Source organism: Erinaceus europaeus, chromosome 18, assembly GCF_950295315.1.
Source record: "Erinaceus europaeus chromosome 18, mEriEur2.1, whole genome shotgun sequence".
NCBI classification, from domain to species: Eukaryota; Metazoa; Chordata; class Mammalia; order Eulipotyphla; family Erinaceidae; genus Erinaceus; species Erinaceus europaeus.
The window spans coordinates 35001840-35028353 of NC_080179.1; the positions used below are offsets into that span (position 1 = coordinate 35001840).

Consider the following 26514-nt stretch of genomic DNA (forward strand, 5'->3'; position numbering starts at 1 on the left):
GTTGCATTTGGTGAGTCTTAATGGAGTCCTCACCTCCCTTCAGCAGTCTTTTAGTTGGTAAAGCAGACTAGAGGTGGTGACTCAACTGGTAAACTGCTGGACTGTTACCAGCTGCTCAGGAGTTGATATGGGCTTTAGCCCCAGGAATCTCTCTGTAGGCTCCTCTCTGTCCATAAGCCACATGTGTTTGCACTCACCAGTGATTTGGTGGGTTCCCAAAGTTGTTCTAGACCTGTCTTGTTGCGGTCCAAGGTCCTTTGGTATTCGTAATTGACAAGGGGAGAGAAGATCAGAAAATACCCTGTTAATTAAACTCTGTAACTTAAACTGTTAGCCCTAAACTGTCCCATGAAGTACTCATTGCTACCTCCAGATATATGACTGGAGCCATTCTATGGAAGCCTTTACAGTAAATGCTGAGCTCTCAAGTGTTCTCTTTTTAAAAAGACCTTTTTCTCAGTCATTCCTCTCAGTGTTTGATACCTTCATCCAGCTAGTTTATGACACAAGTAGCAGAAGCCAGAAGTCACTGGGACTGTCTTTCCCCTCAATTTCTGTCTCTAGCCCCTCAGCGAACACTCTGACTCCATTCAGAAACACTCCTGAGATCAGAACACCTGCTCTACCTCTCAAGGATTCCACACTCAGGATCACCCTGTGTTCCTTACTATCCTGGGTGGTTCTCTTGTTTCTCCTTTGCTTCTCAACTCCTACTTTACTCAAGCAGCCAAAGGTCTTTTTAGAAGCAAGTCAGGAGGTTGCCTGTAAAGGCTTTGTTCCATTTCTTCCTTGTTTTTAGGAGAAAGTCCTGCACTGATCACCTAGCCCCGGGCGGTCTTGTCAGTCTCAACTTCAGTTTGAACTCACACCACTGATTTCAGTTGCCCTGGGCTCTCCCCCAGTTTGAAAAAGCCCAAAATATTTCCATCCAATGCTGTTTCTCCTAAAGCCATCCTCTTTTCTATTTCTTTCAGGTTTTGGTTCAACTTTCATTTTAAAAATTGTGCCAGACCAATGAAAACTCTGGTGGCAATAAAAATTAATTAACTAATTATTAATTAAAATACTGTGCCAGGAATTTCTAATATAATTCTACTGAAATTTCTTCTAAATCAGTATTAAACTAATTATCTTAGAATTTAAGACGGCGTCATAGTTATACAAAAGATTTTTATGCCTGAGACTCTAAGGTTCCAAGTTACATCTCTAACATCACCATGAGCCAGAGCTGAGCAGTCCTTTGGTAAAATAAATTGATTAGTTAATTAATTGATTAAATATAAACCTCCCACTTAAAAATTTAAGATATAATATTCTATTCACTTATTTACTTTCCTCATCTCTCCCTTTCTAGCAAGTCCCAGTTCTATGAAGCAGAAGTCTTGTTTCTTTTTAAATACTACAGCTCAAGTACACAGCAGTGTCTGACTTAAAGCATGTGCTCAACAGATACCTATTAGTCAAATAAGTGACAATATCAGTAATGTTCTTTTTAATATTTATTTATTCCATTTTGTTGTTTTTGTTGTTTTATTGTTGTAGTTTATTGTTGTTGTTATTGATGTTGGATAGGACAGAGAGAAATGGAGAGAGGAGGGGAAGACAGAGAGGGAGAGAGAAAGACACCTGCAGACCTGCCTCACCGCTTGTGAAGGGACTCCCCTGTAGGTGGGGAGCCGGGGGCTTGGACCAAGATCCTTACACTGGTCCTTGCGCTTTGCGCTACCTGTGCTTAACCTGCTGCGCTACTGCCCGACTCCTTACATCAGTAATGTTTTAAGCTTATAAATAAGTCTTGGTAGATCCAAGTCCATAGAGACATTAAGTACAAAAGGAATTGAAAAGCTTCTTAAAATTATTTTATACATTTGGTAATCTTTGGTTTAAGTATAACTTAGAGTGGGAGGCAGAGTAAGGACATCACTGGCAAGTAGTGACATAGGAGATGAGAAACAAGAACACTCAGTACTCTGGAACGTTTGACTGAAAGGGGAAAGTGAAGGACTTGAGGTAACAGTCTTGTAGCATCCTTAAAATGTTAGAGGGAGAGATTTGTATAGACGGGAAATAGCAAAACTCAAGGGGTCATTTGTGCTCTAGGGTCTAGATGCTATAGTAAGGTTATGGGGGAAATAAAATTGCAAAGTAGGATCTGAGCCAAGGTGAGGGGCAAGGGTTGGGAAGAAGAACAGATACCTTTGTTTCTGAGGGGCAGAATGTCATTTTCTCTGATAAAAGTGAAGGTTTTGAAATACTACCATGAGAAACTGAGATTCTATGATGAGGAATTTTTAAAAAAGCATGCGCATTGTCAATGAAGATTTTGTTGAAACCATAGATTGCATATGAGTTTTTGCAGTTATATAATTTATTAGCCAGTGGAAGTATACCAGGCCTATATTATTGGCTTGTTGGAAAAGTCATGATGTATTTTTCCATGCAGAAATGCCTCATGGCTTTTCCAACAACCAAATATGTTCTAGACATATGAATGACTCATGGAAATGCCAGTGAAATTAACTAGTTTCTGCAGTCTTATGAGAGAGAAGAGTAAGGCTACTTGTTAGCTAAATCTTGTAATGAGGCCTGACAAGAACAATGTTTTTTGCTTAGAGCATAGAAGATGCTGGGGCAGGAATGGCTAGTTTCTGGTTGTTCGATCAATTGTGTGGTTGAGGATTTCTTGACCATGAGGAAGTGGTAGTTCATTGAAATGGAGGAGGTTACAGAATAGATGAGCCGATGGGAAGTACATTCAGACAGTGATAAAGTTAATTAGAATGGTGGAGGCAAAGCAGAACTTGGACTGGAGTTGGTGTACTGCACCAAAGTAAAGGACTCTGGGGTGGGGAAAGGTACAGGTTCTGGAACATGATGGCAGAGGAGGACCTTCATGGGGCTTTAAAAGTGCTACGTGGTGGGAGTGGGGTGGTAGCGCAGCGGATTAAGCACATGTGTTGCAAAGCACAAGGACCGGCATGAGGATCCTGGTTCGAGCCCCCGACTCCCCACCTGCATGGGAGTCGCTTCACAGGTGGTGAAGCAGGTCTGCAGGTGTCTGTCTTTCTCTCCTCCTCTCTGTCTTCCCCTCTTCTCTCCGTTTCTCTCTGTCCTATCCAACAATGACGACATCAACAATAATAACTACAACAGTAAAAACAAGGGCAACAAAAAGGAAATAAATAAAATTAAAAATTTTTAAAAAGTGTTACGTGGAAAACTGAGAAATATGAGGCTGATCATGACGTACCTGGTTAAGCACACACACTATAGTGCACAAGGACCCAGGTTTAAGCCCCCGGTCCCCATATGTAGGGGGGAAGCTTCACAAGTGGTGAATCAGGGATGCAGTTCTCTCTCTCTCTCTCTCCCACTCGATCTCCCCCTCTTAAATCAATTTCTCTCTGTCTCTATCTAATAATAAATAAATTAAAAAAGAAAAAGAAAATCTTGAAATGTTACACATGTACCAACTACTGTTGACTGTAAGCCCTTTATCTACCCAATAAAGAAAAATATATTAAATAAAAAATAGTGGTGGAGGAATTGTTTTGGCGAAAGTAAGGCTCAGATATCATAATTCTTTATTAACACTGAAGAATGGTCTGGAAGTTCACACATGCCAGTGATAAGGACAGATAACGTTAACCAGCAAAAGAAGGAAACGTCGTGCTGGAGGGTACCGTGATGTGAACGCCATGCTTGGCAATGAGGAAATGTGTGAAGCATCAGCCAGCACTGTGGCACAGGGGGCACCATGGCATGAGCATCTGGGACAGAGCAGAATTGCAATCAACACTAATAAATAGTGTTCTGAAGGCTGAAGATGTAGAGAACTGTATATTTCCTGACATAGAGGTTTCAGAGGACCTGGTAGAAAGCACAAAGGTGGAGTAAATCTTGAGCAAGAATAAAGTCATGGAGAATGTCAACTAAAGATGGAAATAACTGATTCGGAGATACCAGAACCCTCATGTCTAACACTCTCCCAGTGACTTCCTAGAGCAGCACCCAAGTGTTTTCAGCAATTAGAAGACACTAACACCTTAGAAATACCACTGGCTTCCCTCTCTAATAAAGGAGAATGTTGGGAAAGAGCAAATACTATGGAGAAAAAGGGCCTTTAATTCAGTATCTGTTCTTTTCAAACTTTTGCTTTAGGGTATTTTTATTTTTGAATTATGGCAAATGCATAGTCATTAGAACAAATAAGGTGACAGAAAAAGTGTTCCCAAAAGTCCATAACATGACTGTGTTCACATTTCTAGTACTCAAAGCCCTTACATTTGTCAGTTAGGATTCTGAAACACCTTGCCAGTGTTTTCTCTCTCTCTCTCTCTCTCTCTTTCTTTTTTCCACCAGGGTTATTGATGTGGTTTGGTGCCTGTACTACGAATCCACTGCTCTTGGTGGCCATTTTTTCTATTTTATTGGATAGAATAGAGAGAAATTGAGAAAGAAAGGGGGAGATAGAGAGGGAGAGAGAAAGAGAGACACCTGTAGTCCTGTTTCACCACTTATGAAGCATACCTCCTGCAGATAGGGAGCCAGGGGCTTGAACCTGGATCCTTGCATGGGTCCTTGCACTTAGTACTATGTGTCCTTAACCAAGTGTGCCACTGCCCAGCCCCCTTTCCACTCTTTCTCTCCCCTTCCTACCATTTACTTTACTCTCCTTTGAGTTGCTGTATCTCTGTTCTCCCTAAGTTAAAACCTCAGTCATCTTTGCAGTTCAGTGACCCAGTTATTCCCTGAATATGATGGAGAGATGCCTCTGTCGTGACTTAGTGCTTCAGGTCCTGCTGCTGAGTGGTGACAACGCGGCCATCATACCTGAAAAACTCCCCTTGCTTGATGCAGGTGTCAGGCTTGCTTGCTGGACAAGCCTGGATATCAGCAGAGTCATGATGAGCTTTCCAGTCACCTCTCAAAAGAAACAGAGCCCTATGCTGGGGACAAGCTAACCCAGCATCTACTACAGACCTGAGGGCAGTTACTGCTGTTTGCCTGTGAGGCTCTCTGGCCTTCACCTGCGAGAGGCAGTCTCCAGCCCAGACACCACAGGATGGGCTAAGTGGCTGATCTGGCCTGTTGAATAAGCATTAACTTCAGTTCCCCCCACCCTGCAACCACCTCCAAAGGCAAACCTTGAATAAGGATCCATTCCTGGAAAACAGCTCATTTGTTCTCCAGCTTAGTCATTCTCCCCATGTCCTGGGAAGGGAGTAGACCTGGCCAGATGGTAACTGGGCTTTCAGCTTCTGAAGCATCCTGAGTGTGCCCTCTGCTTTGGCTATGTAAGTCAGAACAACTATACATCACTACTCTGTAATGTTCCCCTTTCCTGCTTCCTCCCTCCTATCTCCTGCCACTTCCTCAGAAGCATAATGCTTTCAACATCCTGCTGTCCTTTAACATAAATAAACTCATGCTTTTAAAGTAAAAATAGGCTCAGCGCTATGTTTGTTAAAACTGCATTACCATGAGAGGATAAAAATATCCTTGAGTAACAGGTAGATCATAAACTTTAGAGACAACAGCTAGCTTTCAGTGTGGCTGCCTGAGCATCAATTATTTTAGCCTTGGATTAAAACCTGTGGTCTCAGCACAAGTTTTATTTCCACTTCAGAAACTGGTACACCATGCAGTTTTTTTTTTTCCTCCAGGGTTATTGCTGGGCTCGGTGCCTGCACCATGAATCCACTGCTCCTGGAGGCCATTTTTCCCTCTTTTTGTTGCCCTAGTTGTTGCAGCCTCATTGCAGTTATTATTGCCATTGTTGACGTTGCTTTTGTTGTTGGGTAGGACATGGAGAGAGGAGGGGAAGACAGAGAGAGAGGGGAGAGAAAGATAGACACCTGCAGACCTGCTTCACCGCCCGTGAAGCAACTCCCCTGCAGGTGGGGAGCCGGGGGCTCAAACCGGGATCCTTATGTCAGTCCCTGCGCTTAGCGTCACGTGCGCTTAACCCACTGCGCCACCGCCCGGCTCCCCACCATGCAGTTTTGTAGGACATGTACCATTGCGTTTTATTTTTCTGTTGCCAATATAAAGATTTGAAAAAAAAAAAAGAAGCAGTGCCATTTGAATTCAGTCTTTCTATACAAACTGATAAATAATATTGCTATAGCTTTTCTCTTTTTTCCATACCTGTTGTTAATTTTAATTCTATGTAACATTTACACAATAGATACGAAAATACTGGGCTAAAAAAGAACAGAAGTGGCAAGAAATGGAAATGAGAGATCTTCAGCGCCTAGAAGAACTGAAGAAACTAATGGCTGAGCAGTCGGTCACAGACAGAGAAAGGTAAAAGGGGAAAATTAAATTGTGTTAGTGGCAGAGATAAGCAGCATCTTCTACAAGGCATTAGGAAAAAATCCCAGAGCAGGGACTTTCCTAAATTTATTAGATTTTTGCAATAGTTGTATTCACAGATGGATAAAATGATACTCATAATGTATTTTAAACTCTCATTCACACATAAATCTCTGGTTTTCCAGTTTGTGCCTTAATGCCTTCCTACTTAAAATCCTCACAGAGAATTCCTAGTATTTGTTTGCTCAGTGTGTGCACAAAATGACATTACTGCTGTGACTTAATAGCTTTGACCCAGAAGAGGATAAACATGATTCAGATAATGTGGGAAACACATTTACTATAACTAAAACTGAGGAAAACAATATACAGTAATCATGTATTGCCTGGCAATTGTTATATGGTATATAGTGTGCACTGCAGAGAAAAAAAAACCCTGAATTTCATAGCATCATTTAATCTTAGAGCTGGAAAGCACATTTGAAGTCAACTAATCTGTTCTCGTTTTATGATGAACACACTGAGAAGTTAAAATCATCTTTCCAAAGTTACTATATTAAAGTGAAACAAAAACAACATACTGATTTGAAAAGAGAAAGTTTAAGATGAAGAATTTTTAATCCTGATAAAAAGTCTCTGTTATAGAAAATAATAAAGAGAACTTTGAAGAATAACTCAAGGTGGGTTGTATGTAAGGAGCACATTTAGAAGTAGGTCTCCCAAGAAGATCCAAGATGGTATCCATCTAAGGGCTCTGGGACAGCTCCCTAGGAGACAGACCATGGTGGCAGCAGTTACAAAAGCTACAGAACCTTGTTATAGAAACAAGTCAGAAAGAGAAGGATGAATGTGGGATGATCTCACTCATAGATAGAAGCTGAAAAAACACTACAATGATGTCAACCTGACTTCTCTGGGCAGAAGACCTCACCAATGTGTCCTGGAACCCCACCTCCTCAGAGCCCTGCCCCACTAGGGAAAGAGAGAAACAGGCTGGGGGGTGTGGATCCATCTGCCAACATCTATGTCCAGTGGAGAAACAATTACAGAAGCCAGACCTCCCACCTTCTGCACCCCATAGAGATCTTTGGCCCATACTCCCAGAGGGATAAAGAATAGGGACCTTTCTAATGGAGGGTATGGGATATGGCACTCTGGTGTTGGGAACTGTGTGGAATTATATATATCCTCTCTTGTCCCACAATTTTGTTTATCATTATTAAAACACTAATAATAAAAAAGAAGTTGAAAAATAAGAAAACACAAGGCAGAACTTGGGCTGGGTTTGGTGAATTGCACCAAATACAGGACTCTGGGGTGGGAGGGAGGTTCAGGTCCTGGAGAGGACCTATAGGGGGTTGAATTGTTATGTGGAAAACTGAGAAATGTTACACATATATGAACTACTGTATTTTACTATTGACTGTAAACCATTAATATCCCCAATAAAGGAAATGAACCTAATTTAATAATAATCAGCCATACATGTATAGACACATACCTTCTTAAATTTCCTATTTCCGACAAATTCTCTGATGTTAAAATGTAGAACTATAAATATAAATGTTGCAAGACTTTTCTCTTTTTCTTTGATTGGTTGTGTGCAAGATCATCAATAGTGGAAATATAATTTAACAGTGTACAAGAGGATGGAAAAAAAGAAAGAAACAAGTCCTTGAATTCAGAAAGCACAAAGGCAGAGGAGAAGCACAAGGAGCCTTAAGGTGCTGATACCAGCTTGTAGAAAGTTTATAGAACAAGCTGTTCTGAGGACCCCCACCAAAAGACAGCCTCAGTTATAACAGGAATCTTAAGTGCAACCTCTTAAATCTTCTGGGTTAACTGCCCTCCATGCCTGGAACACCAGCGCCCCCCAGCAGATTTACCCTGGTGTGTAATTCCATTAAATGTTAATGGTTTGAACTCATCCATCAAAAGACACAGAGTAGGGATATGGATCAAGAAGCATGACTCCACCAAGTGCTACCTGCAGGAAACACAGTTGACCCAACAGGACAAGAATAGACTCAAAGTGAAAGTATGGAAAAACTTTATACAAGCCAATGGATCTCAGAACAAGGGGGTGGGGAGAAAGAGAGAAGGTTCCCCTCCTCTGCATGTTTGTTACTGTTACTCTCTCCTCACTGAAGACAGTGTGGTACAACAGATTAGTTCCTGCACAGACTGAGCCAAAATTCTTTACAGTTGCTGTTCAAGCAAGAAACACCCTACTTGGGTCTAGCAGATGCAAACTAGTGGTTAAGTGCTAGGATGATGGCCTGAGTCAGCGAATGATCTCACGCAGGAGAATTAGGGCAGAAAGACACCATCTTGTGCTCCACTGGTTTCTTCAGATGCTGGGCAGTTGAACAACATGAGACCAGTTGACAGAAGAAACAACCCAGTGAAGTTTATTAATGATGTGTACATGGAGCAACAGAAATTCTAAGTAACTGACTAGTGGTCCTAAAATTATTTGAAATAGCTGCACTAATGTAGAGGTCTTGGGAAAGAAGGAAAGGAGGGTCAGTTTAGAGGATTAAAACATCAGCAACAATAAAAAAAAAGCAGCCAAATGGCATAGTAACACAAAGGCATGCAGACCCAAGTTCTTGTTCTCTGGGAGAAGTCTTTGTCTTTTAAAACTTATTTTAACTTTATTTATGTATTGGATAGAGACAGCCAGAAATTGAGAGAGAAAGGGGAATAAAGAGGGAGAGAGACAGAGATACACTTGCAGCCCTGCTTCACCACTCATAAAGCTTTCCCCCAACAGGTGGGGACTGGGGTCTCAAACACAGGTCCTTGTGTGCTGTAACATGTGCAATCAGCCAGGTGCACCATCACCCGGCCCCAGAAATCTTTATCTTACAGTTAATCTTCATTCTGCCTCTATGGTCCCATCTATGAAATTTATCTTCTGCCAATGACTAATTTTGGCAGGTTTTTTATGTTTGAATTATTATTTTAATTTTTATTTGTAGAAAGGAAACACTGACAAAAAACATAGGATAAGAGGGGTACAACTCCACACAATTCCCATCACTAGAATTCCATATCCTATCCCCTCCTCTGATAGCCTTCCTATTTTCTTTATGCCTCTGGGAGTATGGACCCAGGGTCGTTATGGGGTACAGAAAGTGGAAGGTCTGGCTTCTGTAATGGTTCCCTGCTGAACATAGGCTTGGCAGGTCGATCCATAATCCCAGCCTGTCTCTCTCTTTCCCCAAAGGGGTGGGGCTCTAGGACACATTGGTGGGGTTGTCTATCCAGGGAAGCCTGGTTGGCATCATGATAGCATCTGGAACCTGGTGGCTGAAAAAATTTAGCATATAGAGCCAAACAAATTGTTGACTAATCATAAGCCTAAAGGCTGGACTTTAGTTCATATGAAGAATTGGGAGGTCTCCATTTTGTAGATAGTTAGTACTACTATTTTAGTTATATTCCAAATATCCAGTTTTCCATATAACAATACAACCCCCACTAAGTCTTCTGTCATCCTTTTTGCACCTGTATTCTCCCCCCCCACCACCCACCCCAGAGTCTTTTACTTTGGTGCAATATGCCAACTCCAGTTATGGTTTTACTTGTGTTTTCTCTTCTGATCTTGTTTTTAAACTTCTGCCTGAGAGTGAGATCATCCTATATTCATCCTTTTGTTTCTGACTTATTTCACTTAACATGATTTCTTCAAGTTCCGTCCACGATTGGCTGAAAATGGTAAAGTCACCGTTTTAAATAGCTGAGTAGTATGCCATTGTGTATATATACCACAACTTTCTCAGCCACTCATCTGTTGTTGGACACCTGGGTTGCTTGCAGGTTTTGGCTATTACAAATTGTGCTGCCAAGAACATATGTGTACACAGATCACCAGCCACTTAATCTCTTCCTAGGCTCCTCTTTGTCTATGAGCCACATGTATTTGCATTCACTGCTGATTTGGTGGGTTCCTGAAGTCGTTCTAGTTCTGATTTGTTGCGGTCCCAGATGATTTCCTTTGGTATTCCTAGTTTACCTGGGAGAGGAGAGGAGAGAAACACAGCTGCTTCTGCTCTGTAGCCCTGCCTCCGGAACTCAGTTTTCTTAAGATCAGTTATTTAATGATTCATTCTTATCTACTTATTTGAAATGCCACCCTCATTATATGCATTTCATTTCTGAGTATTCTTTTATGTCCAGATGGACTCCTAATTAGAGCAATTAAAAACTGCCCTATATTTACAGTTCTGTACTGATAATGTGGTGTCTTAATTATTGTTTTACTATCTGATAGAACAAGCCTTCACTCACTATGATTTTTTAAAACCTTCCTATTCATAGGTCAAATTTCTTCTAAAAAGTTCAAGTTTGCACATTGAAATTTTGTTAAGTGTAGCTGACACAGGGACCAGGCTTCTTCTCCAGTTCAGAAACATGATCCAAGAGTAGTTCCCCAGCTCTGGTTGTTTTTGAGTTACACAATTTCATAAATCAAGAAACACTCTTCAGTAGCTATAGAAGACAAAGTGCCTGAGAAAAGCATTGGCAGTGGGGATGCAGGGGTGGTGTGAAGGCTGCTAGGTATTTACAATCTATTTTTATTATGAAAACACCACAGGATGGAACTGAGTGAGTACTGAGACAGAACTACAAACGTTACTCAGCTTTTTCTGTATGGGAGTGTCTTAAGGGGCCAGGTGGTGGCACATGTGTCACAGTGCTCAAGGATGGGTTCAAGCTCCCTGTGCCTACCTGCAGAACACCTATCAGAAGAGATCTATGTTTACCAATGTTCATAGCAGCACAATTTGTAATCATCACAACCTAGAAGCAGCCCAGATGTCTAACAGCAGATGACTGGTTAAAAACCTGTGCTATCAAAGTACAAGGACCAGCATAAGGATCCCGGTTCAAGCCCTGGCTCCCCACCTGCAGTGGAGTCGCTTTACAAGCAGTGAAGCAGGTCTGCAGGTATCTATCTTTCTCTCCCCTGTCTTTCCCCTCCACTCTCCATTTCTCTCTGTCCTATCCAACAACAATGGCAACAATAATAACTACAATAATAAAACAACACAGGCAACAAAAGGGAACAAATAAAATAAATATTTAAAAAAATTTTAAAACCTTTTTTTTAAAACAGATATTACTTTTTTTAAAACGGATATTACTTTTTTGTTAAAAACAACTAGGTCGTTACCTTTGAGTCATCTTAGATGAAACTTGAGGACATAATGTTAAGTGAAAGAAGCCAAAAAGAGAAGGACAAATACCAAATGATCTCATTTATAGACAGGGCTTGATAAATAGGGACAAAGAAGGAGAACTCAAAGTGAAATGTGAATGGGCATGGTGTACTGCATCAAAGAAAAGGACTGGGGAAGGAGGGGAAGGGTGGAAGAGAACTATGGGGTCCTCATGCATGATGAAACTATACTTATATATCAGTGATTGCACAGTAGGTAAAGCGTTAGTCCCATGAGAGAAAGAAAGAAAGGAAAGAAGGAAGGGAGGGAGGGAGGGAGGGAGGAAGGAAGGAAGGAAGGAAGGACAAGAGAAAGAAAGAAAGAAAAGAGAGAAAGAAAGAAAAGAAAGAGAGAAAGCAAGAAAGAAAGGAAGGAAGATAGATGGTGGGAGAAGTTTGGTCAGCCAGCAGATTCTGAGCACACTACTTGATATTGTTTCTGGTCCTAGGTTCCTCTCTTGTAGGTCTCACCAGCTCTTGTTATTTGACAGTGCATCTGGTTTAAGCGTCCCACAAGACCTCATACATCCACAAGCAATATATTTCCTAAGCAATCTCTGTAATAGACACCTTGCTCTGTCTCTGTCAGGTTGAAGAGGATGCCACACTAAGTACAAAAGGTATGTTAACAGGGGAAAGGCAGCGAACTATACAAGGGAGTTATTTCACCAGCCCTCTCAGTATTTTCATTAAATCTTCAGCCATCCTAGCTTTACCCACCTAAGGGGCAGAAAGTGATATAGCTCAGGGGCTGGGTGGTGGTGCACGTGGTTGAGCACAAGGACCTGAGTTCAAACCCCCAGTCCACACCTGCAGGGGTAAAGCAGTGTAGCAGGTGCCTCTCTGTCTCTCTATCACCCCATTTTCTCTTAATTTCTGCTTGTCTCTATCCAATAAATGAATAAAGATAATTATAAAGAAAGACAGAAAGGAAGTAAGGAAGGGAGGGAGGAAGGAAGGAAGGAGAGAAAGTGATACAGCTCAGCTTTTATGAAAACTTCATTTAAATTTCCATACAAGTGGAATGGGCAAAGGGAAATAAGATTTCCAGGGGAAATATGAAGTAGATGGAGCTTATATTTTCAAACTGTTGTTTCTGTTACATCTATATAAAGAAAATTCTGGGGGAAAGCATCACCCTGTCCTAACAGCTTTTATCTCTAGGTAATGAAATGATAGTTTTGATTTCCCTATTTCCCACAACAGATGTGTATTTATGATAATAAAAAGCAGTAGTTTACAAGTAACAAAACAAGGGTGAGACTTTCTTGGTTGTTTAACTGGTCTGCAGGTTGGTGGATAAAGTGGAAGTTAATGTGAGTTCAATAATCATGGTCATATTAATATTATTAATGTTCAATAGAAGACACTTCCTTCAAGTAATAGACTAACAGTCCTAAAAACATCCTTGAGGGGCTAGGCAATGGCTGGTTGAGTGTAGACATCACCATATATCAGCAACTGGGTTCGAGACCTGTGTCCCCTCCTGTTAGGGTGGGGAGCTTCCTGAGTGGTGAAGCAGTGCTGCAGGTGTCTCTATTTCTATCTCCTTTGATAATAAATAAATGTTAAGATAAAATAAACATATGTAGAGCACATTCCTTTTTTCTTTTAAATTTTTATTATGTTTATTTATTTATTGGATAGAGCCAGCCAGAAATTGAGAGGGAAGGGGGAGATAGAGAGGGAGAGACACAGAGAAAAACCTGCAGCCCTGCTTCACCACTTGTGAAGCTTTCCCTCTGCAGGTAGGGACTGGCGGCTTGAACCCAGGTCCTTGTACACTGTAACATGTGCACTCAACTAGGTGCACTGCCACCTGGCCCCCATAAAGTACACTCCTTTATCCTTGTTTTGCACCTTGTATAATCTGTTTTCTCTACCTTTATAGTCTTTGCCCTGTTTGAAGTCATCCCAACTCCTTGCTAATTAATGACTTCACTGTTCCTCCCCCCAGTCTTTCTTTTTGTCCTACCCATCACTGGAGCCTGAGTGCACTGTTCCCCTACAGCCTCCCAAGGCTGGGAATGATTAGTGCCTTTCACTTATCTTCATTGATCTTTCTTGCCATTTGATAAATAACTTTCCTTTCCAATTTACTTCCTTTGTAATAATTTTAATGTATTTTTAAAAAATATATGTAATCTAGGGTCCAGGGAAAAATAGTAAAGAGATTGAAGCAACTGACTTTCATGACTAAGACATGAGAGGCCCCAGGTTCAATTCCTAGCACCACTAAAAGCCAGAGTTGAGCAGTGCTCTGGTTAAAGAAAAATGCATATATGTACACATATGCATGTTTAATGTGTGAACACCTACATTCTAAACAATATGTAAATAATATGTATATTATAAAAGGTGATTTTAAGATTGCCTAAGGCAACTTACTAGAGAAATCAGTTCATCCTCCTGGATGGTATTTTATAACTGAAGCCAAGTGCAATCAACAAGTGGAAACTGGTGTGTGATTAACAGAGCAGTAAGACAACAACTCCATTCTTTTCTACAACAGAACCACTGAGCGAGGATATGAAGGTCCAGTGCTCAGGTCAGACCCCAGAACAATTAACTAGAAACTGGTAGTAGGATCTCAGCTCAACAGTTATTGAAAATCTATGGGGGATCTTTAACTGCTGAGAAGCAATATAGTAGCACTCTTCCTTACTTTAAAGGAGTGGGCTCAAAATCAGCTACTGAGTTCTTGAGAAGACCTCACTTTTTTTTTTTTTTTTTTTTTTTACAGAAGTGCCATAATAACTTTTTTATTTTTTCCTGGTGGCTACACTCCCACTGAAATAGTTGGGGGAAGACATGCAGATGAAACTTTGTGTCCATGGAGAAGCTTAGCAATCTAGAAATGCTCTTAACAGTAAAAATCTTAAACATTCATCTCCAAGTTGTATGTGTACACACACATATTTCAGTGGGGAAAAACATAGCTTTATATAATAACAAACATTTGTGTTGAGTTATTGTTCCAGAAGAAGAAAGTTTTCTATGCTGTAAAACAATGAACACTCAAAGCTGAAGCTGATGATGACTATAGAAGTGGAATCAAATAGATAAAATGGTTCAGCCTCAGTGAAAAATAGTGTGGGCATTTCTCGAAGTGACTCAGCAATTCCTCTCCTACGTCTCTGCCCAAAGATTGGTATCTGAAGGTGCATGTGCATACTTATTTTCATGTAGAGCTACATGTAGTAACCAAGATTCAAAAGCAATCCAAGTATTTCAGGTGGTTGCGTGTACGTGGAAGTTGTGAGGTGTGTACACAATGACATATTTCTCAGCCATAAGGGGAAATGAGACTTTGTATTCTGCTGAAACATGAATGAAACAAGCTAGGAGGAGAAAGACAGCTGTTCATAGGTGAATCTCACTGAAATATCCTTCAAGAGTTGGAGTGAAAAAGAAAAGCAGAGGACAACACAGGGTGGAATATCAGTAAACTCATAGTCTTCTTCAGCAGATCTGGGGACTAATAGCAGTGACAAGACAGTTAGCTGGGGTTGGGAGGCCAGAGCCTTGTGGTAGATGGAGAGGACACTTGGCAGTGGGTGAAGCTAATGACATATTTTAGGGAAATGTGAAATTGTAGCCATGTCTTTAAAACAAATTTCCTAATAAAAATTAAATAATTAAAAATGGTGCTGACTGTTTGGAAAGGAGCAGGTAGACTTGATTGCCTTTCTGGTATTGAACTGGCTTTGTATGTCTAGGGCTTGTGTGGCTGCCCACCAACAGAAGAGAATTGGTCATTACTGCATTTTCCAAGGAGCAAAACCAGATGCTTGTCTCTATTTGCTTTCTCTTTCTTAACAATGTGTAAAATTCAGCATCCTAAGTTGGAAGACATTAAAAGTATATAAAAGTTCACAGTTGGATCTCGGAATTAAAAATTTTAATTAATTAATTTTTCATAGAGACAGGAATTGAGAGGGGAGGGTGAGGCAGAGAAGGAGAGAAGAAGAGGGACACCTGCTACCCTGCTTCGTGGCTCATGAAGCTTCCCCACCTCAGATAGGGGCCAGGGGCTTGAACCTGGGTCCTTGCATATTGTAGCATGTGTGTTCTATGAAAGGTGCACCACCCAGCTCCTGCAAAAAATTTTTTAAAAATAAATTTAGTCAAGTTACATCAACAAAAACTTTGCAGACACATATTTTTGCAGCACAGTGAGAAATGTTTGCAGATTCCTGGGGATAGATTGTTCACTAAATCTCTGTCAACCAGATCCTCTGTCCAGTCAGTGTTCCAAGTGATGTTGACCAAGGATCACTGTGAGGCTTAAATAAATACCATTCTTGGTACACTGTCTGCTCTGACTCTGTAATGATATTAGAGTTGCCTCACAAATTAGAAGTGAAAAGCCTAAAAGAGACCTCACTGAGGCACCATGCTGTTTCTAAACTAGAGTTAAAAATTAAAAAATACTTTATTTTTTATTGATTAAGTAGGATGAGAGGGGTACTGTTCCACACAGTCCCCACCACTAGAGTTCCATATCCCATGCCCTCCTTTGGAAGCTTCCCTATTCTTTATCCCTTTGGGAATATGGACCCAGGATCATTATGGGGTACAGAAGGTGTAAGGTCTGGCTTCTGTAATTAATTTTCTGCTGGACATGGGTGTTGGCAGGTGGATCCACACCCCCAACCTGTTTCTCTCTCTCTCTAGTGGGGCAGAACTCTGGGGAAGCGGAGCTCCAGGACACATTGGTGAGGTTGTCTGCCCAGGGAAGTCCGGTTGACATCATGCAACTTTGTGGCTGAAAAACATTAAGATACAAAGCAGAACAAATAGTTTAATAATCAGGAACATAAAGTAAGAACAGAGCATATGATGAAATAAAAATAGTTTAATTAAATAAAAAAGAATAGAACATATGAAATTTGAGGTCTCCATAAAAAATACTTTAAACCATCTCATCCAGATGACATAATTATATATTGTGTGTGTGTGTGTGTGTGTTATAGACTGGGACCCTGATATGTTGATTATTTAGACAGCATTGTAATAGCTCTGAATGAATCTGATCTGAATGAGCATGACTGACAGAGGTAGGTGAAGAAACTGTATAACACAATGTACAGTCATTTTAGTGTGAAGATAAGCCACAGGACTAGTGCCGGTGAGCAGATGGACTTCCAGCTGGGGAGAGGCAGCTTCACTGAGGTTCATTCTAGAGGTTTTTGATGATGACAGGTACACAAGGGCAACTTCAGGTCTATGGTCCTTCCACAGGCAACTGGAGATGACTTTTGGGGCTGCTATTATTTCACTGTTTATAGCTTTTTTTTTTTTAATTGTCTCACAGTACAAAAAGCTACTGGATTTCTACTGTCAGCCGCAGTTACTTGTGTAGGACATAAAGCAAACAGTATAGCAGAATTCTGTTTGTTAGAGGTAGGCACTATTCAGAAAACCCTTTTAATGCTTTTTTTTTTTTTTTACAAAGTGTCCCTCATAATTTAATTTTTTTCCCTGTTATATGCCTGTAACAGTAAAGTGACAAGATACTATAATTCCAAACTAAACAGTTAGAAGCTATGGTATTTTCAAGAATCCATGGCCTAGGAGCCAGGAGAATCCTCACTTTACTATATGCAAAGACCTGTGCTGGAGTTACCACAGGGGAGCCAGGCATAGGGGAAGCTTCATGATTAGTGGAATGGTGCTGTGACATCTCTTTCCCCCATCTGGGAAATAATAGCGAGTCTGTTGGGAGCCATGGAATTACTTAGGTGCAGAACTCAGTAAAGCTCTGGTGTAGAAAAATGAACCAATGATCCACAAATGGATACAGAGAGAAATAATAAGGACTATGCATGGCAAGCCTGTAGTTGACATCATACTAAATGATGAAAGTTGACAGGTGTTTCCATTGTGAAGATACAGTATGCACTCTGTTAGCACTATGATCTAACATAGTATTGGAAGTCTGGCCAGAACAATTTGGTGAGAAGAAATAAAAAATAAGCAGATTGTAAAGGAAAAAGTAAAACTCACTAGTTACTGATGACATACAGAAAACCCTAAAATCTCTACCAAAGGTTAGAAATAATAAAGACAGGGAGTCGGGCGGTAGTGCAGTGGGTTAAGCACACATGGAGCAAAGCACAAGGACTGGTGGAAGGATCCCAGTTCGAGTCCCCAGCTCCCCACCTACAGGGGTGTCACTTCGCAAGTGGTGAAGCAAGTCTGCAGGTGTCTTTCTCTCCCCCTCTGTTCCCCTCCTCTCTCCATTTCTCTCTGTCCTATCCAATAACAATGACATCTATAACAACAATAAAACAACAAGGGCAACAAAAGGGAAAATAAATAAATATAAAAAAATTTAAAAAAAGAAAAGAAAAAAGAAAGAATAAAGACGGGGAGTCAGGCGGTAGCACAGCGGGTTAAGCACAGGTGGCACAAAGTTCAAGGACCAGTGGAAGGATCTTGGTTCGAGACCCCGGCTCCCCACCTGCAGGTGAGTCACTTCACAAGCAGTGAAGCAGGTCTGCAGGTGTCTCTCTTTCTCTCCCCTTCTCTGTCTTCCCCTCCTCTCTCTATTTCTCTTTGTCCTATCCAACAACAATGACATCAATAACAAAACAGTAATAACTACAACAATAGAAACAACAAGGGCAACAAAAAGGGAATAAATAAATATTTTAAAAAGAAATAATAATAATAATAAAGTCTACATAATCAGCAGACAGGTCTGGACAGTGGTGCACTTGGTACACTGCACACGTTACCAATCATAAGGGCTCCTTGCAAGTCCCCAGGCCCCAGCTACAGGAGGGAGGATTCATGAGTAGTGGATCAGGGCTGCAGGTCTCTCTCTACTTCCATCTCCCCTCTTCCCTCTCAAATTCTCTGCTCTATTAAAAAATAAGAAAAGAAGAAAGAAAACTATGGCTACTAGGAACTATAGATTCATTGTATAGGCACCAATCTCCAATGATAACACTGGAGGCAATAAAAGCAGAAAAAAAATAAAATCAATATACAAAAATCTTTTGTCTCAATATTGAAGCAACAAACTGACAGAGAATTTAAAATAACAATACCATTTACAGTTGTGTCAAAAAGCATCAACTTCTTAGGAATACATGTATTCAAGGACTGAGAGACTTAGATAACAAAAACTTATAGCAATATTGAAAGAAACTGGTGAAAACATAAAGAAATGGAAATATATTTCATGTCCATGGGTGGGAAGAGTGGAAATAGTTTTTTTTAAGCCGCTTAGCTAAAGTAGTGTACACATTCAATGCAGTGCCTTTCAAAACCCCAGTGATATTACTCATAGAAGTGCAATTAAAGAAATCCTGATATGAGGGCCTGGGTGGCAGTACACCTAGCCGAGTGCTTGTGTTCCAAACACAAGTCCTGCAGGGGGAAGCTTCCTAAGTGATAAAGGAGGTCAACAGGTCTCTCTCAAGGAGGTCAACAGGTCTCTCTCTCTCTCTCTCTCTCTCTCTCTCTCTCTCTCTCAAAGCAGGTCTCTCTCCCTCTCTCTTTCTCTCTCTCTCTCTGTCTCTTTCACCTCTATCTTCACATTCCCTCTCAATTTTTCCCTGTTCTATCAAATAAAATAGAAAAAATGGTGGATTCATAGTGCTGCCACTGAGCCCCAGTAATAACCCTGGTGGCAATTAAAACAAAAACGGAGAGGAAGGAAGGAAGGAAGGAAGGAAGAAAGGAAGGAAGGAAGGAAAAAAAAGAAACTTAAAATAAATCCTAAAAAGTGTATGGAACCATAAAAGACCTCGAATAGCCAATATAATACTGAGGAAAAAAAGAAGGCATAACATTCTCTGACTTTAAGTTGGGTTACAAATCTACAGCAATCATCAGAATAGTATGATATTGGAAATGACAGACACAAAGATCAGTGGAACAGAAGTGAGAGCATGGAGTAAGCCCACACATATATGAACAAGTAGCTTTTGGTAAGGGAACCAACATTTAAAGTTTTTTCAATAAATATCTTTGGGAAAACTAGAAGCCATATGAGAAGAGAAGGAAAGTAGGCCACCACCAGCTCCACTTATAAAATCTTACTCAAAATAAATGAAAAACTTGAGTACAAGACTGGAAGCCATTTCATAAATACAAGAAGACATAGGTGATAACTTTCTGCAATGATTTTAGTGGTGTTTTAGTAGATTTGTCTCCAGTAGTAAGGGAGACAAAAATGACAACAACTAGGACTATATCAGACTCAGCAGCTTCCACTCCATGAGAGAAACCATCATTAAAATGAAGACAGTCTACTTAATGGGATATTTGTGATTCATATATCATATAGACTTAATCCCCCCAAATATGCAGAGAACTCATAAGATGCAATGGAAAAAAAAACTAATTTCTTTTAAAAAATGGGCAGATGATCTAAACAAGTATTTCACTAGCCATGTTATATAGATGGCCAGGAGATAACATAAAGGGTGTTTGTATCTTATCATTAGGGAAACTAAAATCAAGACTACAGTGGTGTTTCACCTGACACCTGCTAGGTTGCATGCTATCGCAAAGATAAAAAACACATCTTGCTGAGGTTTCATAGAAAAGTCAATGTGTGTACACTATTTGGAGGGATGGAAAGTGATCGCCTTCTCTGGGAAACTTTGAGTCCCTTAGAAAATGTAAAATTGTACTACCGTCTCTCCTAGCAGTTCTACTTCTGAATATTTATTTAAAGAATACAATTCCACACAATTTACACTACCAAAGCTCCATATCCCATCCCCTCCATTGAAAGTTTCCCTACTTTACCCCTCTGGGAGTACAGATCAAAATTCTTTATGGGGTGGAAGGTCTGGCTTCTATAATTGCTTCCCCACTGGACATGGGTGTTGGTTGACAGGTGGATCCACACCCCCAGCCTGTTTCTCTCTTTCCCTAGTGAGGCAGGGCTGTGGAGATTGTGGGGTTCCAGGACACATTGGTGAGGTCATCTGCTCAGGAAGTCAGGTTGGCATCATGGTAGTATCTGCAACTTGCTGGCTGAAAAAGCATTAAGATATAAAGAAGAATAAATTGTTAAATAACCCTCTTATCCTATGGTCTTGTCAATATTTTAATTTTATAAATAAATTAATAACAATGAAAAAGAATACAAAGACAGATTTAAAAATGTATCTATCCCTATATCTACTATAATGTTCTTCACAATAGCCAAGATAAGGAAATGATAACAATGTCAATGAAGGGATGAGTGATTAAAAAACATTTATGTAGAGCATAATTATGTGATTTGTGCACTATGTACAGTAGAACATACTATTTAGCTGCAAGAAAGTGAACTCTTACCACTTAGATGAACCTTGAAGGTATTATACTAAACAAAGTAATTCAGATGAAGAAAGACAAATACCATGTGCCTTTACTCTTATATGGAAGATAAAGGAACAGCAAATGAAAAGCCCAAACAAAAATAAGTCTTTAGACTCTGACAGCAAAGAGGTGGTTGCCAGAGGGGCAGAGGTGGGTAAGGCAGGGCTTAAGGTACAGGGGTTAGACTACATGTTAGATTATTTCCCAGTGTTCTTTGCTTGGTGCCATGCACCATACCCAGTCCAAGTTTCCCTTTCTGTTCTTGTTTCTTAACTTTTCTCTTGATGTGAGGTCATACCATATCTGTCCTTCTCATCTTGGCTCATCTCACTTAACATGGGTTCTCCCAATCCATGCAAGGCGAGGCCAATGGCTGAGTGGTATTCCATGGTTTATATGGACTGCAGCTTCCTTAGCCACTTCCCTGTGATTCAGCACCTGGGTGCTTACAAGTTGGGGCTATTATGAATTGTGTTGCTATGAGCACAGGTGTACACACATCTCTCTTGATAGGTGTCTTTGTTTGCTTAGGATGTCTCCAAGGAGAGAAACTGCTGGGTCAAGTGGTAGGTACGTTTCTGCTATTCTGAAGAGCCACCAGACTGTTTTCCATGGCGGGGTGGGGGTGGGGGTGGATCTGTCTATATTCCCAGCAGCAGTGCATCAGTATTCTTTTCCCCCACACTCACTGCCCCTTGTTGCTTCTGACCTTTCTGATGTGTGCCGCTCTCACAGGAGTGAAGTGGTAGTTCATCCTTGTCTTGATTTGCGTTTCTGTGATACTCAATGACACTGAGCCTTTTCCTTTATGTCTGTTGGTCACCTAGATATCCTCCCTGGTAAAGATTCTGGCCACGTCCTTACCCCATTTTTAATGTGGTTATTTATTTATTTATTTATTTGTTGCTGAGTTTAGTGAACTCTTTATGTACTTTGGTTGCTATCTCTGTATCTGAGGTACAGTGCACACACATCTTTTCCCATTCGGTAGGGTGTCTTTCTGTTTGGTGACAGTTCCCTTTGCTGAATCCTCTGTGCCTAGTACAGTGAATGTTGAAAGGCTCTCTCTCCCAGGTACTGCTCAAGCCCTCCCCAGCTCACTGAAGAAAGCAGTACCTGGAGAGAGAGCCTTTCAATGTTCACTGTACCTGGCACAGAGGTTTCAGAGAAATAGCTCTCACACACAGCCAAGCAGTCCAAGATGCAAGGCCAATAATATTGCCTTTCACTCCCTGTTCTGAAATAGCTATCTTGCCACTTTCTGTATCTCTGACAAGCAAGCCACCATATGGTTGCCTTCAGAATTATCGGAAATTAAACCTATAAAGTACACAGACTACAGTATACTCAGCAATATTATTTCCTCCCCGTTCTCCTCATCTAGAGTGCTCAGCCAGCTGTCTCCTGGCTTTGCTACATGGATGTGTCTCTGGCTTTTCTGTCAGTGCCCCGGATGGAACTGTTTGCCACCCCCTGTGACCTGTCTTCTTTGTCTCCTTTCCAGTAAAGACCCGACACTTAACTCCCCCTGCCCAATAAGAAGCACCTTATTGGACAACACTTTCCACTCTCAGGCCCTGGATCCATAGCCTCAGGCAATGGCTGGATCTTGAAAATATTCACATTATGTGAGCTAAGTCAGCATGAGAAGGCTTAGCACTGGGAGATCTCACTCCTAGATGAGCCAGGACTCTGGGCAGGACATAGCAAGGGTGGTTTGGCCCAGTCTGTGCAATATAAATGGCAGGCAGTCACTTAAACGGTGGGGCTGAAATTTCCTGGTAAGTTCCTCTCTTATTTGAACTAGGGTTATTAGCAAGCTGGGTGCACTTGGGAATTGCTAATTGGTGCTATGCCTGGTTTCTCCTTGAAGCTTGGAGTCTTGTGTGCTCTAAGTAGGTAGACTTCTAGAAATGCTTTAGAGCTAGCTTTAGGCTTCCATCAAGTCAAGCCGAGTCTTTAGAACTTCCATGATGTGTCCATGGAAATAACATATTGCTTCTTATAACTTATATATTGCACAAAATAGTTATAAACCAATTTAGGATTCAAGTAAAGGGATTTTAATCTCAAACTCTTGATATGAGGAGTATATAAAAATCGTGATCATGTCAAAAAGCCACAACAGTGTCTTATATCTTCACACAACCCCAGCATGAATTTTAAGACATATTTATTTGTTAAAAAGGAGAGATAGATAGATACATAGATAGGTAAAGAACACCAGAGCATCACTCTGGCACATGCAGTGCCAGGAATCAAATTCAGGTCCTTGTGTCTTGAAGTCCAATACTCAAGCATGGCACCACTCGGTTGCTCTCAGCATTGATGTCTAAAAATCAGAATTACTTGTTCAATTTTTATCTTCTCCAGCAAATTATAAAGTTATAAAAGTGTATCCTGTATCTATCTTCCATTTTACACACTGTAGGTAACTCTCTGCCAATAAATATTAAGTGGAGGAGTGAATATAATTAAACTATTGCTATGGAAATAATAGGGTCTTCAATCTTTGTAGACAAGTGATTCATACCTTGTCCTTGTGAAAAAACAGTTGAATATAGAAATTACTTCACCGTATTATTTATGTTTGCCATATTTTTCATAAAAAGAAAAGAGTGCCTCAAAATTGTCAAGTGCATGTTGAAGGCCATAAATATTACAAGTTTAGTTCGGTGACTTTAATATGTAAGTCTGTCCTTCTGCTCTAACTGGTGTTAATCCACCCCAGAGATGCATCTGTATATATATCAGATTACTGTCTTCCAGGACTTTCCACTTCACATTTAGAAAGCTGTGGAATTTTCTCTTCATCATCCTCTTCTTTCTTTTATTATTATTATTATTATTATTATTAAATTTATTGCCACCAGTGTTATCACTAGGGTTCAGTGTTTCACTATGACCACTCCCAGTAGCCATTTTTTTCTATTTTTTCTTTTTTCTTTTCCTTTCTATTGTACTTGATAAGTCAGGAGGAAATTGAGATAACAAGGGAGAGACCTGCAGACCTGCTTTACCTGCCTCACCTGCTTCACCTGCAAGTGGAGAGCAGTTTAAACCTGGGTCCTTTCGTAAAGTGACGTGTGCACTTAACCAGGTGTGCCACGGCCCAGCCTTCCTCCTTCTCTCCACCTTCCTCCTTTCATTAATCCTCCCCCCTCTTTCTTCTTCTTCCTCCTCCTCTCCTTCATCTTCTATTTTTTATTTTTTCGTTTTTCTAATTTTTGCTAGCAAACCTAGATCTATTTCCACACACCAATCCCTCTTCTGTTCTTAGACTGTATTGGCAAGCTTTCCAGAGCACCAATTTCAATGTTGAGCATAGTTATGTGTTTCTTCTCCCCCATGTCCATCACTATTCCTCTAAGTTCTGTAAATTCTGTTTGGATGGAATATGTTTGCAACTCATTTGTCATTTATAGTGGAGAGAACTTAGAAGACTTTCACAGCCCCAAGGAGACAATGGAATCATTACTCAGCATAGTTCAGAGTAGTTGTGGAAATGCTATCAAAGCAACTAAATTATTGTGAGCTAAGGTATTTCTATTCAGCATCTAGTATGACTTTATGTAAATAAGACAAATTCTTATCTGGAAGCAAACTAATTTGATTGCATAGAGACATTAACAAGAAATAAGTCTGCCAAAACAAAGATCCCACAGTTCCAACAGTAGATAAGTCAGCTAGACTTACAGAAGTGAGAGAATGAGCTGCCTCTTTTCAGCTCCAGGTGGGTACTGAGCTTTTAGGTCAAGGTTCCAGCTATTGGTACATACGTTGGCATTCATTCTCATTGCATTGTTTACTAACCTGGAATAAGTTTTCCTACTTAGAGTTTCTTACTTATAGTGGACTTAAAAAAAAAATGGAGGTCTTGGAGGAGACAGGTACTGTCTGTTCTGTGGGTTTCTTGGACCTGTGACACTGTCCAGAGGGAGTCCCTCTCCTTCACCTAAGTTATGAGATAGTTCAAAAGCAGCTGTGTGACTGTTTTCTACTTTTGTTGTCAGAGTTGGGTCAGATCTAGCCATCTGTTTATTTTTTTATCACTTGCAAGATAATTATTTCTTAAAACCAGATTTTTGCTGGTTGAAAAGTAAATCCGACATGTGACAATTATAGGAACTTTAAATTTCTGTGCCTGTAAATAAAGCTTTAGTTCCTCAATTTTAAATCATCAGTCACAAAAAGAAAGTTTGTATCATCTGGATCTTTTATTCTCAAAGGAAAAGAAAAATTTTCATGTTCCTATTAACAGTCTAAATGGATAAAATGGTCTTTTCTGGGGAGTCTCAGATGCATGGCTATGAACTAACAGTGGTCTCACTGCACTCTGCCTGGTCAGGTAGAAAAAGCAAAGAAAATTACCTGAAAACCCAATAAAATACAATCTGGATTTCTTCAGAAACTCACTAAGCCACAGGAGAAAGGGATTCTTCATTGCTACTACCCCCAGACTGGAACAGCAGTAGGGAGACCCTGTGTTGACATCCAGGCCACTGGCCCAGCCTGGTGACTCAGGATAAAATCTCCCCTCCCCCACCAAGATAAGCAAACAGGGAAATTCAACAGTTTAGCCACAGCGCCTCCTTCTGGCACATCAACCAAAGAACACTAAGTTCAGAAACCGAGAATTACAGCAATGACAGAAACTTCAAATGACCAGACAGACACAGATCTAGAAAAATGATGGCGATAGAGTTCAGAAAACTCATTATAAAATCAATTCAAAAAGCTAAATATTGGGAATGCCTTGTACTTTGTCTGTAATTGTGAGGGAGGCTGGGCCAAGTGGGTATGGTTAGCTGATGTCATCTGCATAAGACAGACACATACCAGAGGATGTAAACTCACAAGCTAGTGTATGAGAAAATTACTTGAGGCAGCATCTGGTGGAGTCAGCCCTCTTGACCTTCAGTTCCTGTGGCTGCTGGCTGCTGCTCCTGTCTCCTGCTTCTTCCTCTCCAGGGACCTGCTCCTGACACAGAACAGTGGTGAAGTTAAAAGCCTCCTGGCTCCTGGTGTGGCTGACTAGCTTGCCTTTTCTTGCTTACTTATTTTTCCATTATTGTTTTTGTGTACCTAGTAAATTGGCCGCTTTTATGAACCCCTCAAAAGCATCTGAGGTTCTTTATTTTTTTACAATTACTAGATTTTACAGACAAACACAGATTAAAGAACTCAGAGAGCATTTTACTAAATAATTACAAAATACAGGAAAACTAAGTAAAAAAAATAAACCAATGGGACTACATCACACTAAAAATCACACAGCAAAAGAAACTACCACCCAAACAAAGAGACTTTCCGCAGAATGGGAGAAGATCTTTACATGCCATACATCAGACAAGAGGCTAATAACCTAAATATATAAAGGGTTCATCAAACTCAACAACAAGAAAACAAATGGCCCCATCCAAAAATTAGGAGAGGATATGAACAGAATATTCACCATAAAAGAGATCCAAAAGGCCAACAAACATATGGAAAAATGCTCAGTCATTGATTGTCAGAGAAATGAAATAAAGACAATAATGAGATACCACTTCACTTCTGTGAGAATGTCCTACATCAGAAAAGGTAGCAGCAACAAATGCTGGGGAGGTTGTGGGATCAAAGGAAACCTCCTGTACTGC

General features: G+C 40.5%; 1 protein-coding gene across 8 annotated transcripts in view; it reads left to right on the forward strand.

The window, feature by feature from the left end:
• The window catches only part of CCDC148 (coiled-coil domain containing 148), a 325900-nt gene that overhangs the window by 262897 nt on the left and 36489 nt on the right, over positions 1-26514 (forward strand). For all 8 annotated transcript variants that reach the window (XM_060177892.1, XM_060177899.1, XM_007524305.3 and 5 more), the window contains one exon: positions 6191-6309. In XM_060177892.1, coding sequence (XP_060033875.1) covers positions 6191-6309 — 119 coding nt within the window. The remainder of the gene's footprint in view (positions 1-6190; positions 6310-26514) is intronic.